The sequence below is a fragment of the Rhinolophus sinicus genome, linkage group LG02 (genome assembly GCF_036562045.2).
Source record: "Rhinolophus sinicus isolate RSC01 linkage group LG02, ASM3656204v1, whole genome shotgun sequence".
NCBI classification, from domain to species: domain Eukaryota; kingdom Metazoa; phylum Chordata; class Mammalia; order Chiroptera; family Rhinolophidae; genus Rhinolophus; species Rhinolophus sinicus.
This window is the reverse complement of record NC_133752.1, coordinates 196,381,159-196,397,165: the sequence shown is the minus strand read 5'-3', so window position 1 is coordinate 196,397,165 and position 16,007 is coordinate 196,381,159. Positions and strand designations below refer to the sequence as shown.

The window sequence follows — 16,007 nt, the reverse complement described above, 5'->3', positions numbered from 1 at the left end:
TAAACCAATAATAACGATGGGAACACCAGTGGTCCCTTCCAGATCTCATGGCTTGTGGTCAGGGAAATTGTGTCACTAAAGGGAAAATTGTTTCACAGGAATGAGAGACAAATATGGGCTGAGACGACACGGGCTAGCCCAGGATGACTGTGCTAGAAATGGTTCGAGGAGGCCCTGCTCTGTGTCCCTGCCCCTCACTGTGTGACCCATCCTCATGCTGCCCCTATTAAATACTGCTCCCTGGGCAACCCGCCGTGTTCGCATGCTGTCCCTCCACACACGCATACACAGACATCCGCCAGCCCCCATTGCATCTCCTTTCTCCTTCCCTCCGCCATTCAGCCTCCCTCTGCCCCTGTTCTCAGAAGCCCCTTGTAGGTCATTATTTCCACATCTTCAGATGATGTAACTCTGTGGTGAGGGTTTAGGAAAGAAAAATGATGTTAGGATGCATGGATTGGCAGGTGGATGGGTGGGTGGATAGATGGTGGATGGATTGGCGGGTGGATGGATGGGTGGATGGATGGATGATGGATGGATGGTGGACGGACTGGTAGGTAGATGGGTGGGTGGATGGATGAAGAGCTGTCACAAAAGCAACAGCCACACTATTGAACAATCAATATTTAACCCTCACCGCGTGCTAAGCACACATTTACAAATGATCTTTTTATCCTCATCACCAGCCTAAGATGTGGGTGCCATTGTTAACCCCATTTCACAGATGAGGAAACTGAGGCACAGACAGGTTAAGAGACTTTCCTGAGCTCACGTGGCTAATAAGCAGGAGCACTGGTGTTTGAACCCAGGCCGTCTGGCTCCAGAGCCCACACACTTACCTCCACCATCACCACCAACGGCAATTACAAATCTCTCTACACATATGAGCGGTGTGATGAGAAGGAACAGCATGACCCATGACGGACAGACAGAAAGAGGGACAAATGTACCAGAAGAAGGCTTGAGATACAAATATAGACCACAAAGGAAACATGAGAGAACGCCCAGCAATTAACCCTTCATCATTATAGGTCTGTTTCAACACATATCTGATAGAAAAATATTGCCTTAAGTTATGAAAAGTACTCACTCGGGGGTTGGTCCTTCTCTGTGCTAAAGGGGAGAAAAAAAATCAAACAAAGGGTTAAAAAAATCTTCAGACCTGTGCTTTCTTGCTACATAAGACTTAGTGAGGGTGACAAAGAAACTGGCGTCTTTTTCCTGGCGGCTTTGTAAGGAGGCAGGGCCCCCGTGGGAAGCAAACAGCAAAGAAGCTCATCCCCTTCCCCTGAGGTTTCCACACCTAGAAATGTCTGGATTTTGTTGTTTTGGTGGTTGCCATTTTAGGTTTTTGTGGGGCAGGGGGTTATTATACATACAATAAAATGCACAAATCCTAAGTGTATAGCTTGTGCATTTTTACACACCCCCAGCCCCTCACTAACTCCGCCCACAAACATCACCACTGTTCTGATTTCTCTCGCAGCCCACGGCCAACTCTGTAAAGCACAGGCCGGCATCCTGCTCTTTCTCTCACCTGCATTTAGTGAGCTGTTCCACTGACTTCTCCGACTTCAGGCCGCTCTTGGTGCTCTAAGAAAGGGAAAACGGGGAGGAATTGAGTGATCCCACATCTGCTGCTCAAAGACTCTAGAGGCCAAAGCAGCCCTGAGGGACCCACTTTACTCCCTCCTCAGGTGGCCTCCTGGGCAGTCTCATCACTGTGGTCCTTCTTCCCATGAGCCTTGAGCCCCACGAGGATGGGGACCGTGTGTGCCTCGTTTTCCAGGAATCCCCGAGTCTCATCCAATGCCTGGATTACAGGGATCAATGTACGTATGTTGATCTGAATAATGACTGAATGATGAGTGAGAGGGTGGAGGGATGGATGGATGGATGGACGGACAGACAGACGGATGAGTGAGTAAATGAGTAAATGAGTGAAGGAATGGAGTCACCTCTGATTCACATAAAAAGTATAAACAAAGCCACGAAGCTGCTCAGTGCAGAATTTTAATCAGTGGTTTTGAAAAAAGTGAGAATGAATTCACCTGAGTTTGGCCAGACTTGGCTTATTCTGTTGAGTCAAAGGTAAACCCCGGGACAGGATGCCCCACTGCTCGCTGGGTACCCAGAGGCCGGGGTATCACGGGGAGCAAAAGCAGGGAGGGGCCCTATCTGCAGTGCTCAGAGTCTGTCTGAGAGAGAAGTCGTGGACTCCTGTACAAGTCTGTTTGTACTGGAAAGAGCCCTGGGGGGTGGAGAAACCCCGAAACCATCGTCATAGCCATCAGCCAGTGAAAGAGATGATACCACAGTGACAAGGCCAGGGGCTGTGACTCAGTGGTGGGAAGGCCCCCGAAAGGCCATAAACAGATGGACCCTTTATGGCCCACGTGACATGGCTGCCATCAGCCAGGACCTTTCTGAAACCGCCAGGCAGATGCCATCTGCTGTGGTAAGTGGGACTGGTCAGCCCAGGGACCTCCCACGGCCCCGCTGGGTCCCGGCCAGCCCCACTCTGTTCACAGCATCTCCCACTCATGGCTCCAGCCCAGTGCCCACAGCTGTCCTGGGGGGATCTGCTATTTCTCGTGGCTCAGCCCCTGCCCATGCAGCACCCCTCCATCCGGGGTATAGCAATGTCCACCCAAGAAGCTGCTCTGTGTGAGGGGCCCGTGTCCAGCCCTTACCTCCATCGTTATCACCTCCACCTGGACGTCCATTGGGAGGGGCAGGTTGGGCTGGAAGCGCTCGGCCAGGGCCAGCAGGAGATGCAAGGTGGCCAGCAGGTCCTTGTGGAAGATAGCTGCGAGGGGAGAGGGGTATGAGGTCAGAGCCAAGGGGACCGCCCAAACCTGGGGCCCCAGGGAGTTCGCCTCAGCGTCACAACACCCACTGAAGACCAAGGAGACCTGTGTCTGGCCTTCTGGAAATCAGAGGCCTGCAGATTTATATTTAGACTGAAAAACAGTCACACTTTTCCCCTGTGAATATAGCCCAGGACACAGCCCACCATGTGCATGGGGGTTAGACACAGAGCCGTTCACTGAAGTGCTGTTTACGATTGGAAACGACCCCATGTGCTGTCCTACGGCAGGACGCTGGTTAGACAATTTGTTAGCTTTAAGTGCAATGTGACGTAATTCAATACCCGTCAGCTATTGGACATGAGAATTTAAACAGCAGTGAAGACAGCGGCACATGGCCCAACAAAAAGCAGGTTTGAAAACTGGTACGTCATTGCCACCCAACCCAGGAGAAGCCACTTATCTCCTTTCAGCCTCAGTTTCTCGTCTAGAAAATGGGGAGAATGTGGTGACTGGAATGGCAGGAAATTCAGACCAAACTGTTAATGGGGTGGGGTGGGGAAGTTTGGGTGCTTTGCATGCTCTCATTTCTTGCAAGAAAGCACTGTGGATATAATTTAAAGGAACTAATGAGATGGGACCATTAGTGCCCCTCTAACGAGGTAGGTCGGTTCATCATGGTACTTGGAGCTCAGTAAGTAGCCGCTGTTATTAACAAGCCTGTGTTTTTCCTTCACGTTATCTGTTTGGCTACAGTGACAGCCTCGGGGAACAGAAGTGCCCAGGGCTGTTTGTGCACAGGAGTCTGTTCCTGTGCACCGGCCTGGGGCTTCTGCCTCCTTCCATGTCCCCAGCTTGTGCCCACAACTAAGGTGGCTGAACCGTGCTCCTGGGTAAACGAGAAGCTATCCCTGGTGCAAAAGGACCCGGGCTCCCCCAGCCCTGCCGCAGACCCCAGCCCAGCTGAGGCCCCACGTACTGTCCACGCTCCATTTGACCTGCTGCTTCTCCACCTGCAGGCTGCGGTTGGTGGCTTCCAGGACCACCTCGAGCTTGCGCCTCTGGCTCACCGCCGTCAAGGCGATCTCCTCCACGTCCAGCTTGACCCCCGCCAGCTTCTCTGGGTTTGGGAGAGGGCAGGATGGGACAGGAGGGGTGGGGAGAAGGCAGTGAGAGGGTGGGAGAAGGCAGAGGAGGGGAGGAGAGTTTGGGCCCCTGCAAGGGACCCATAGCTAGTGCGCTACCTCCAGTCAGCTGAGCCTGGCCAGCTTTCAGGTAGTGAAATGCTGCCCTTCCACACATGGGGCATGTGGGCTGTGGGGCCTGAGCAAGCCCAGGTCCTCTGAGCTGGCTCCCACTGGCCTGCCTCGCCTTGACCACCCCACGCCCCACCCCTCAGCCTTCCACACAGCTGCGTGCACTTCCTTTCTGCAGGGCAGCGTGGTCAAGCCGTTAAAGCCAAACTCCCCTGCTTTCTTCACTGTGAGACCTTAGGCAAGTTACTAGACCTCTCGGAGCCTCAGTTTCCTCATCTGTAACGGCTGGGGATAGTAACGGCTCGGAGCTGTTCTGGGGATTAACCTCACCTGCCCTGTGGTAAGTGTTCAGAAAGCATTTGCCTTGGCTGGTGGGATTGTTCTGTAACCCTCTGTGGGGTTCTGTAAATGGTGCTGGGCCAGGCCCCAGGCTGGCCCCGGAATCAGACCCACTCCTTCCCTCCAGGACCACCCAGCGTTGTGCAGAAGACGGGCATGTAGACCAACGCAACCTCACACCAGCAAAGGGAGAGGGTAGGTGGCGAAGGCCTGCGGGGCCAGGAGCCGCTGCCGCTAGCAGCTGGCTGCTCTCACCAATAGCCTGTTTTCCCTGCTAGCAGCCCCGGACAGCCCGGGGAGGGGACATGGGTTTCTCTCTTATCCCCGGCAGCCGAGAAGCAGCAGGCACTCCATAACTGCTTGAGAGTCAGTGTGGGGTGGGAGAGTCCAAGGTTTAGCACAGAAAAAGCAAGAACAGTGGCCCACGTTCAGCCGGGGGTGGGAGGATGAGGTGAATCCCCCCACTTCTGTGGGGTCCTGGAGGGGTAGGTGGGGGACAGCCGCTTACGGAAAAGGTGGTGCAGGATGAGCCCGTCAAACATGTCCTCCTCCAGGCTGCGGACCACAATGTGCTCAGGGAGCAGCTCCGCGTTGATCCACTCCATTAGTACCTGCAGGCCCCGTGGAGACCGCTGACCCAGGGGCCGCTTTTCACCTGGCCCCTCACCTGGCTCTGTGCCCTCCTCATCCTGGAATGCTCTCCTCCCACCTGCCGACTCCCACCCCTCCTTCAAGGCCCGGTCAAAAGTCACCTCCTCCAGGAAACCCTCCCTGCTCTCTCAGGCTGGGTTAGGGTTAGCCTGCTCTAGGCTCCCGAGACGCTCTGCTTCCCTCCACCACAGATCTGGGCACCATGGGAGTGTTGTTTTGTCCTGTGTAAAGTGTTACATGAGCTACTGGTGTTCCATCCCAGCCACCAAACTTTTCCACTGTGATGCACACTGGCTGCTCCCCTCTGCAGCTCTACCTGAGGGCTGCCCTTGGAGACCAGCCCCACCCCGCTTGTGCTCCAGGGCCAGAAGCAGCAGAGAAGTAATGCCCCGTCCCTTTAATGGAGCAGCCCTGAGCTAACCAGGAGTTGGTGTATAAAGACACAGCTCTTCTCCCTCTGGGTAGGAACTCTCTCTGAGGTGCTGTCCAGAGGTGCCCCATAGGCTGAACCTCTCACAGCCGTCACCTGTCCCAACACTCACCAGGAGGGGCGGTTCCTTCCCCCCCCCAACTTATTTCCCCACTTCCCCACTTCCCTTCCATCTCTCCCATGATTGTCCCCTCCCAACTCAATTATGTGCACCTGTGTCCTTATCTCAGGATCAGTTTTTTGAGGAATCCAAACTAAGATGACATGTCAACACCCTGCCAAGTTTTCCAGAAGGGACCACACTGGGTCTACTCTGTGTCCCAGTGCCTTACAGTGGGAAAGGTGAATGGAAAGAGTAAGGGAATGGGAGGGAGGCAGGAAGGGATGGAAAATGGGTCACAAATCCTCTGGGGCTGTAAAGTAGTGCAGGTCTGGAGGCCTGCCTGGAGGAGGCAATAGAAAGGTCACGTGGAGACTAGAGAAATAGGGCAGAGGAGGACGGAAGCCCCGAGCCTGTGCCCAGCTAGTCCTGCAGCCAAGGAGAGAACCGTGAACTGAGTGACCACACCTGTTCCTGCCCACATTGGCAGCTGTCCATGGCCATGGCAGCCGAGTGAGTGAAGGAGCAGGACCAGCTTTGTAGCCCACAGCCTGAGTCAATCCCCAGCTCTGTCGCTGGCCAGCTGTGTGCCCCACAACAGGTCAGGTCACCTGACCAAGCACTGTTGTCCCCTTCCTGGGATGCAGGTGACAACAGATCCCTCTCAACCCTGTGAGGTTTCCTGGGATCGTGTATATAAAAGTATACAGTCAGTGCTCAATAACGGTTCCTTCACGTAGCCATTCAAGAAGTAGCCCAAGGAACTGCGGGGTCACTACCCCCCAGCCAGAGGTCAGGGAGGGCAGGATGGCCCACTGTCCCCACCCCAAGAAGATGAAAATCTGCCTCCAGAGAACTCAGGGTCAGAGAAGGCGCCGCACCTTTTGTAAGTCTTCAAATTTGGGATCCTTCCGGGAAGTGGGGGGCAAGTATTTCTTCTTTTGTCCTGAAATCAGAGGTGAGAATGGCATGTATGTGGGGACTCTGCAGGGCCCTGGCAGCTCTCTTCCTGCAGGTCACCTATAGAGCTGGCACCTTGACCACAAGTGGAATTTGGTCCTGCTGTTTCACACACACACACACACACACACACACACACACACACACACACACACACACCGAGCATCAAACATCCAAAGTGACGGGTTTGCAGGACGTGCTTGGTCCCACATGCGTGAAGGGAGCGGACCAGTCGCCCTGCACCCTGCCAGGTGGCAGGTGTGGGTAGATGTGCACCAGTAGGCGTGGAGCCTGAACTCTGGTGCCACCCTCCTTGGGCTCAGAACCCCAGCTCCCCACTTACTAAAGGAGTTTCCTGCTATTCTGCTGTGTTACTCTCTGTGCCTCAGTTTCCTGTCTCTAAAAATGAGGTAATAGCACCTACCCTCAGAGCAATAAATGAGATGCTTCTAGAAGAAGCTCTCGGCACATGGTAGGCACACATCGCCCCCTCCTAACGTCACTCCTAACCTGGAGATGCGCAGTTGTAAGGGGCATGGCGATAACTGCGGAAGGTTCCGGAAGTGGAGAGGGGGTATCAAGTATAAAACGGAAGGCTTAGGCTGAGGCTGAATGGAACCCGGTGTTCAGCTGACGACCTGGAGGGCACGGCCTGCGCTTCTGGCGACGCAGACCCTCGCTCTCCGCCCACCCGGCCCGCAACCCCGCGTGGGCACAGCACCTTGTGGGAGCTCTTCCTCCACCGCCTTGGGAAGCTGCAGCAGGTTGTAGAAGGATTCTGGCTCCATCTCTTCCTTGCCAGCCCTGAGGGGTGCAGAGGACAGAGGGCATCACCGTCCAAACTCACTCGGTGTCATTTCTTCCAGATTGAGAGGCACAGGGAGAGGTGCGTGCTGGCTCTTTGTGGAAACGTCACTATGTGCGTAGGCAAGGGGCCAGGGCCCCTGAAGAGAGGGGGGCATGGAGCCCGTCCTCGCAGGACACAGGACACGGGTGGAGGAAGGCACGTGGCTGAGGGCACAGCCCAAGCCCAGGCTCAGCAGGAGAATGGCGCCTCAGCCAGGCACAGAGTGGCACCCCCACTGCTCTCCTGCAGCACACAGGAAGCCCCCACCCTTCCCCCAGGACAAAGGAGGGGCAGACCCTCCTCAGAGCTTGTCCCATCCAGGAGACCCTGGGCTCAAGAAGGAAACCTGGGAGGGCCTGTGGGGGGGAGCGTGTGGGGGCTGGTTTGGGTGAACACACTGATGGATGATATTTATAGACCCTGAGCTCCCATGGAGGAGGGGGCAGGGCTCTAAGATTGAGCTCTCTGGGCCACTGAGCCAGAGACGGGTGGTAACAGAGCAGCACCACCAGCCTTCGAGTGAGCGGACTGAAGCTGTCCCTGGACTTGTCCCCCTCTCTGTGCAGGCTGGGCTCTCAGAGGGTGGCCTGGCCCAGCCTGGCCCCACCTGGATTCTGAACGAGGCTCTCTGTCGGGGTAGTTTGGGGGTTTCATTGCTCATGCCAGTGAGACACTTTCACTGTGTCACTTCCTTGCTATAGGAGGGTGCTGGGCTCGCCCCAGGCCTGGATGGGTGGCTGCACCTCCTTTCTGTTCCCCTAGCTCACTTCCTCTCCTACTTGGGTGGCAGCCTGCCCTCCCGCCTTCTCTCTCTTCAGCCCCTGGTCTTCCGCAGGATTTCTAACCCTTAACAGACATCTGGGCAGGGTGTCATGCAGCATAGCTGGTCAGCTCCAGCCCCCAGGAGGCCTGGCCGGAGCAGCAGGGTCTGGAGCTGTGGTGAGAAGGAGGCATTTGCGGGGCTGGGGCCACCCCATCACACTAGCAGCCAGCCTGGGGACACCGGGGGTCCGTCCTGTCCTGAAGTGGGAAGTGGGGAGAACAGAGTCGCTGAACAGACCTGGCCCCTGAATCACCAAGCCTCTTATTGGACACCAGGATTCGGTTTGTGGGCTGTGGCCAGAGAAGAGGAAAAAGCCAGCCTGGGCGTTAGGGAGCCTGGGCCCCAGGCTGGCTCTTCTTCCTCATTCTGGCTGTGTGACTTTGGGCAAACCCCCTCCCCTCGCTAGTCCTGACGCTTCTTTACAAGGAGAGGCTGGAGTCCATGCTGGCCAAAGGCAGCCCAGTGGACACAGAGCTGGGACCTCCTCGAGCCCTCAGGAGCCCGGGCAGTCCCTTCCCTGACGCGGCCCTCAGTTTTTCCTCTGAAGACTAGGGATGACCTTTCTTCCCCAGGCGTTGGATGAGCTCATGGGAGATGACATGGTGGAATGGGGAATCTTTCACCTGGCTACACAAGAGGTAGGGCAGTGCCCTTCTGCGTGTCGGGGCCTCTGGGGAGGAAAGAATGGCCGCCCCTGATCACGGGACTCAGGAGACCACGTTGCCGGCCCCCTCAGCTGAGACTGCAATCTGGGCTCAGTTTCCTGGGGCCTCTCGAGCCCTCCCTGTGTGAGCTCCAACTCTCAAGCCTTAGGGACAGACAGAAAGCCCGAGTGGCCGAGGCCTCCCGCCAGCTGAGATGCCAGGAGGACTTACCTGGGTGCTTACTCCGCAAAAGGAAATGAAGACCACGAGCTCCTGTGGTGGTCCCGGGTTCTAAACAGAAGCAGGTTCCGGGTTCCCTAGGTCAGCAGGGGGCTGCAGAGGCCGCTGGGAGGCAGGGGCCAAGCTGCTCACTTCCTCTGGGGCTGTGGCTTCTGCAGGGCCTGCTGGGCTGTGTCTGCAGGCCGCTTCCTCCCGCTGGCTGCAGGTCTGATGCTTTGAAAGCAATGCCACCACAGACCTACCGGAAAGCTCTTCCCTGGGAGCCCCACGACCCAGCCCCACCTCCTGGCCCCTTACATGCCTCTCAGGCAACTCAAATTTAATTCTTTCTTCTTTCTCTCCCCCTCCCCTCCCCGCTACGCAAACCAAACCAGTTCCTCCCGCGTTCCCGTCTCCACATGGCAGCGCCAGCCACCCAGCTACTGAGGCCAGAGGCCGGGAGTCAGCTTTCCCTGAGGCCTCCACATCCCCACCATCAGCGACTGTCACCTCAGCCTCCAGGCCGGCCCTCCACCCTCACCCCTCCAGCAGGCCAGGCCCTGCTTCCTCTCACCTGGACTGCACAGCAGCCTCCTGGCTGGACCCTCCGGGGCTGCGAGCTTCTCCACCCCTCCAACACCCCGCCAGTTGTTGCTTTCTCCACAAGCAACCAGAGGACCCACTTCATGTCCCAATCCACTCAAAACCTACCAGGGGCATCCAATAGCTCTTAAAATAAAATGCAGTGTGCACAGCCCAGCCCGTAAGTCCCAACGTGACCTGCTGGTACACCTCCATCCTTGTCTCCTAACCTCTGCCGCCCTCACGCCCTCCCAGCTACACTGACCGCCTTTCTGTCCCTTGACAGTGCCTCATGCCTTCCTGTTTCGGGCTCTTCACACTTACTGTTCCCTCTGCCTAGAATCCCCTGCCCCAGCTTTGTTCTCATCCTCACCAGCAGCCTGCCTCCCCCTTCAGGAAGCCTTCCCTAACTGCCTCATCCAAAGTAAGTCTTCTCTACAACTCCTTACCACAGACCTGACAGTTTCCTTTGTCCCAGTGCCTAGATCAATGCCTGGCACAAAGTGGGATCCTTGGATAAATACTGATGGATGTCGTGGCCTGGAGAATGAAGCAGTTTTTCCCAAGGAAACGTGGGCCTTGATGGATGAATCAACGTTTACCAGTTAAAGAAGATGGGTGAAAATGGTCCAGGTGGAAGGTACAGCCTGAAATGCAACAAGGAGAGAGCCCAGGATGGCAGGACAGCCAGAGAACACCTCACACCCGAGTGGGTCTCGAGCTTGGATCTTCATGAGCCGGGATGAAATTGTACTGGGTGACAAGGAAGCTAAGACCACTTTCTCTGGGGCAGGTCAGGCAGAAGACGGGACATGGAAACAAGCAGAACATAGGAGCAGGAACGTGGGGTTGGTTGTTCACCAGAAGTTACAAAACTGACAAGTATTACTGATATAATTGCTCATGTTTAGTCAGTAATGATGATGAAGAACACGTAATTTTGAGGTCGCTGATGTTACTGGTACTATTATGTCCCCATGTTACAGAGGCATAGAGACGCGTCATTTAGTTTGTGCCCTTCCAGTGCCCCCGTGCCAGATGGGGGTTTGTGACAAAGTGGGGCGAGAAGCAGCCGTGCCGACGTCCGTCTTGCTGGGGCAGGTGTCACCGGCGGGCACGGCTCTGGAGCCTCTGCTTGTGTTGGCAGCTTCCTGAGTCCTGGATCACAGCTGAGTAGGTGTGTCACCAAGTCCGGCAGCAAAGAGATGGCACACTCAAATGCAGGAACTGAAAGTATTTAATAAAGGGACTGCTGGGCAGGGTTAAGGGAACCCAGAAGAGAGGGTGATGCACCCCAAGACTCGCCCATGAGGGAGCTGCTACACTTTAAAGCCTAAAGGGACAGAGGCGTAAGTGGGTTCTGGAGCCCAGAAAGGGGTTTACAGGAAAGCTAAGAGGGCGCGATGGCTAGGGGCTGTGGTAGAGGGACACAGCCAACCCACGGTCACCCACAGTGGCCCAGCAGAGGGACAGGGCCAGAGGAATAAATGATCTCACTCCCCTCCACGCACCTTCTTCCTGCCAGGGTCTCCTATGGGTCAAATCCAGATGGAATCTAGATGGAATCCAGAGACAAGAAAGCCCAGCAGTCCATCGTGGTCAGGACAGAAAACGGTGCAGAGTGGATCGGAAGAGGTGACTGGGAACTACCTGGCCCCAAATCTGTGCTTCTGGAGCCAGCAGCCCCGTGGGCCAAGCGGAGGAAGCCAGCCCTGCAGTATTAGTCTAAGGACCTGTCCTCAGCCTGCTCCTCCCGGCTTCCAATGGCTCTGCAGTCACCTAACTTCCTGTCTCCAATTCCTTTCTGTCTCAGGCAACCAAAGTTGTTCCAGCTATCTGCAGTTGGACCCTGATTACTACAGAATTTGCTACCCGAAACCATTGCAGGCTACATCTCCTCATGGATGGGAATCTGTGATCAGTTACTTGTTCCAGTTGATTTAAAGGCAGGGGGGGATCTATTTAGTGATCACCAGAGAGTGGAATTCTAGTGGATCACGGCACATGGTGGCAAACAATCACCTGTAACCGCCCAGAACTAACCACCCATTAAATCCCGAGCTTCGGCAGACGGAGCTGGGACTTCTGCACACAATATAAGCACGGTTTGTATAAGGACAGTGGCTGTGTTTGCTCTCTATGGTCACACCAAAGAGTTTTACAGGGAAAAGAACAGTCCTCACAGGTATGTTTAGGACCCCAGGGAGCTCCTGGTAGCCCTAAAAGAACCCCTTATCTCTTGGGGCTGCAGGGCTGATCGAGCTGACAAGCAAATGCAGAGTCTAATCCTGAGTGGGTTGTACAGGGCAACACAGACCAAGTCCACAGGGTCCCCAGATTTCCCATGTGAAAGGTGGGGCATTTTTTGGGGGGGAAGAGAGGGACTCTGAGATTGGAATAATAACCTGCAGACGAGTCCGAGGAGCCCTGCCCCCCCTTGTCTGCCGGAGGGGTGCTCTCCTTCCAGGAAACCCCAAAATGACCTCATCTGAGGTGACAGCCTTTCCAGGGGATGCTGCTTCGTCTCGTTCCCTTCCCTGTCACCCTTCCCAGCCCCCTGACTTATAACTACAGTCAGTTCCAGCCTGTCCCCGAAGATAAGCACAGTCAAAGCTGAGAGGAGAAGGCTTATGTCTTTTTTTAAAAATTGCAAACGTTTGCTAATTTACGTCAGCGAAAAAGGGGAAACGTGTGGGGGAAAGGGTGTAAGGGTGTTGTGCCAAGGAAGAAGCAACACTCTTTCAGATGGGGTTGTATTCACGGGTAGAAATGCCCTCACTGCAGAGGCTGAGTTCAGGGGCATGAGCAGAAGCAGCCGGGAGTGGTTCTGAACGGCTTGCTAGGTTGGTTACTGAACGTGGACTTGGCTTGGGCCTCTGTTGAGTGGAAATGGGATGTTGAAGGAGAGGGCTAGTTGAGAGGATTTGTCGTATGTGATGTCTCCCCTGAGAAGACCCAGAGGACACTGGGATATAGGGAAAAGCTCTGGAGTGGCTCTGTAGCCCAAGAATGACATTGGGAGATGCCACCATTGACATGGGCTCCCCAGTTTCAGTGGAATTGAGGTCATTTCAGAATGGCAGAGGCCAAAGGGCAGCCTTTATTCATCTATGGCAAGGTGGGTGCCTAGGTTAGCTCTTGCTGCTTCGTAGGGACACGTGCGTGCAAATCGAGACGCTCACTACCTAGTGACCTATTCATCTGGGCACCTTGGGACAATCCCTCCCAAATGAAATTCAAGTTGCTGCACCTGGCATAGCCCATGCTATTACACAGATGGAGTGTTTGCGGACACGCTGACCGTGGGTCTTCACTCTAATCCCTCTGCCTCCGGTCTCTCCATCGCCTCTACTTCATTCATACATCACTGTCTCACTTGGCCCGTCTGTGTGGGTCTTATCCACCTCATCGTGTTCTCTGTCTGCCTCTCCACTCTCTGGTTCCCGAGGCAACGGCGGTGTCAGCTTGGTCCCCGCTACACCCAGGCCCCAGCTTGGCACACAGCAGGCCCTCAATAAATACAAACGTTCAAGTTCCTCCCGTGTTGGGCTCAAGAGGGTCCCCACACGCCTGCCTCAGGGTAAAGCTGAACCCTGGAAGCCAGTGAGGATAATAACCATTTATTGAACCAAATTATGCCTAAAGAGTAAATTTCCACTTAAAATGAAACCTGACAACACTCGAGCTTCCCCACCACAAGACGTTGTCCTTACAGTTTCAGTCCCTGCAGTGGTGGTGACCTTCTCTCGGGGACAGTGCTGAGCTTGTCCCTGCCTGGGAACGGATTACAAGAGATGACCTCAGAAGGCCCTTTTCTAAATTTCAGTGCCTACAAATTCAGCTGAGGGCAAGTGGTCATGTAATGTCACAGTTCCCCACACACTGGCCACAAGGGGCCCTGACAAAGCAGAGATTCCCCACCCCCCAGCAGAGGCTGAATTCCTAGCGTTTCCTGACAGTGTGCTGCTCACACCAGGGGTATCAACCCAGAAGAAAGGAGGCAAAACAACTTGTATTAAAGAGGGATTAGAGCACGCAAGGCCTCCCTCCCTTCTCATTCCTCCTCCAGAAGGCACTGTCCCCCCCCACCCCCAGCTTCAACCTCTCCCCGCCACACCCTGGACCCCTCCTCATCCAGTTCACCCTGTGAATTATCTACATGGTTGTCTCTCCAAGGCTCAAGGGCAGAGGCCTAGAATGAACCAAACCCTCGGTGAATGTCCCCTGAACAGGACCAACTGCCACTGCTGGCCTGAAAAAGCTGACATCGCAAGGCATGGCGCTTTGTCCTCATGAATATTACTAGATAATCTCACCCAATAAAACCACAGTCTGACACCGGCTGGCTCAGGACCCAGAGATTTCTCAGTCTCAGCACAATGGACATTTACCTCCCCCCCACCCCCTCCCCTCCTGGCCCCAGGGGAACTCTGTAGGGGAGAGGAGCCTGTCTTATATATTGTAGGATGTTTCGCAGCAACCTAGGAACAACCCACTATGTGCCAGTGCCCCTCCCCGACCCCCCCCACACACACACACAGAGTGACAACCCAAACTGTCTCCAGACACTGCCAAATATCCTGATTTTAAGGGAGGGGTGAATTTGATGAGACGGTCACTCTGCAAAGTGGGTTAATTAACTCGCCAGCAGTCCCAATCGGGAGCAAAGCCGGATTAGAACCCAAGTGCTTCCCCAAAGCCCAGGTTCTTTCCAGCAGCAGTTTGTCATTTTCAATGTTTTTTCATAGCACTGTTGCCTTGCTCTCCAGGCTTGACACACTTTAATAGTCACAATTTTAACATTTCGTAGGAAAAGTTCAATGCACCCAAAGCCTCCCATGACTTCTGCAGGGAAGGTTTACAGCAGAGCCAGCGTGGAGCATGATGTGGGCACCGTCTTGGGTTACCTAGGTGTCCCTCGTCCCAAAGCCTAGGGAGCCAGTCTCCCTGTAGCAGCACTTCTATCGGGCCTGTACCCATGGCCCACGGGCGGCTCCCGCTCGGGTTTGGAACCAGGCGAATGGGCTGATCTGTTCTTCATTATCACTCATCCACTGCTGAGACTGTGCCAACCTCTGTTCCCGGTGGCTCACGCCCATGAAACCCTCAGCCTCAGCCGGTGGCTCACGCCATGAAACCCTCAGCCTCAGCCGGTGGGGGCCCTGTCCCCACACAGGGCTGTGAGCTCCCTCCTGCCCGCGTCCTCGTCTGAGCGGAAGCTCTGGGGAGCAGGGAGGGCTGTGCTGGAAGCAAGTGGCCCTCTACCGAGCCCTGAGCTGCCACCACCAATGGCGGCCAAATACACGAACGGACAAATCACAGCCAAACAGGCAGCAGACAGCCCCATGTTCATGAGTTCTTTATTGGAATAAATAACAGCACGCTGTTCACACCACACAGTATTTTCCTAACTTGAGTCCTTGGCTTAGGGCACGTCTGTCTGCAGCAAAGGACGCTGGCCCAAGGGGCCACTTCCGGGGGCAGCCGCCGGGAGGGCCAGGTCAACCACGGCCAGGGTTTGAGAGACTTTCATTTAATACCCAAAGTAAACATCGCTTAAAGCAATTAAAAATACAATAAAATACCGGCCCACAAAGGGGGTGAAAAGAGGATTCAGCTGCTTTAAAACAACAGAGCTCCTTGACACACCCAATCAGGGCCCTGGAGCACATGGTTGCTGGGCTGATGCCTGCATATTGTGTGTGGATGTTGAAGAGGAAACAGAGCTGCAAGCCGGTGCCCCCAGGCCAGTGGGGGTGGGGGGAGACATGCCCGAGAAGGATAAAAGCAGAGAAGTAGTTCACTCTCGGTTGCACAGAGCCCAATCTTGCTTTCACTCAGTTCCTGTAGACCGGGTTCCTCTTCAGAGAAAAACAATGCGCTGATAATGTGGGTCAGCCCACGAGAAAAGGTTCCAGAACTTTCCAGAATTAAGGTTTTTTTCTGCTACCCGAGCTACCCCCAAGAAGATGCTCCAGCATCCCCGGCCCTGGAATTCATGCCCAGACAACTATTGTCCCCAAGCCAATAGGGACGCTGGGTTGATCACCCAGAAGGACTCATTCCCCACAGCAGAGGTCACCCAACTTCTGCCTCAGAACTGGCTCCCGATGCATCCGTCCAGGCAATGCTTTGAATTCTGATCCACACTGGACAGTGAAGGGAGAAAAATGAGATGCATACAGAGTAGGGGGGGCCTTCACTGGTGTGTAGGAGGCACACCCACGCCTTCAAACCAACTTGAAAAAAATAATTTGGATAAAAGATAACACCCTCTGCTGGAACCACAGCCTCAAGCATAGTTTCCCCATGTCTTAGTATTTCTTTCTCTCTCCCACTCGAAACA

The 16,007-nt window shown here is 54.9% G+C and overlaps 1 protein-coding gene and 1 long non-coding RNA gene across 2 annotated transcripts in view; one reads left to right on the top strand and one right to left on the bottom strand.

Annotated features, from left to right (window-relative positions):
- The window catches only part of PARVG (parvin gamma), a 20,519-nt gene extending 10,514 nt beyond the window's left edge, over nucleotides 1–10,005 (bottom strand). Inside the window, exons 1-8 of the mRNA XM_074324945.1 lie at nucleotides 9,092–10,005; nucleotides 7,268–7,350; nucleotides 6,468–6,532; nucleotides 4,914–5,016; nucleotides 3,790–3,930; nucleotides 2,694–2,809; nucleotides 1,538–1,593; nucleotides 773–776 (exon numbers count right to left, since the gene is read on the bottom strand). Coding sequence (XP_074181046.1) covers nucleotides 773–776; nucleotides 1,538–1,593; nucleotides 2,694–2,809; nucleotides 3,790–3,930; nucleotides 4,914–5,016; nucleotides 6,468–6,532; nucleotides 7,268–7,334 — 552 coding nt within the window. The 5' untranslated portion in view covers nucleotides 7,335–7,350; nucleotides 9,092–10,005. The remainder of the gene's footprint in view (nucleotides 1–772; nucleotides 777–1,537; nucleotides 1,594–2,693; nucleotides 2,810–3,789; nucleotides 3,931–4,913; nucleotides 5,017–6,467; nucleotides 6,533–7,267; nucleotides 7,351–9,091) is intronic.
- A 16-nt stretch (nucleotides 10,006–10,021) lies between these two features.
- LOC141570200 (uncharacterized) lies at nucleotides 10,022–11,779 on the top strand. The gene is made up of 2 exons (XR_012494171.1): nucleotides 10,022–11,296; nucleotides 11,475–11,779. It is a non-coding gene; the product is annotated as an uncharacterized LOC141570200 (long non-coding RNA).
- Nucleotides 11,780–16,007: the final 4,228 nt, after the last annotated feature.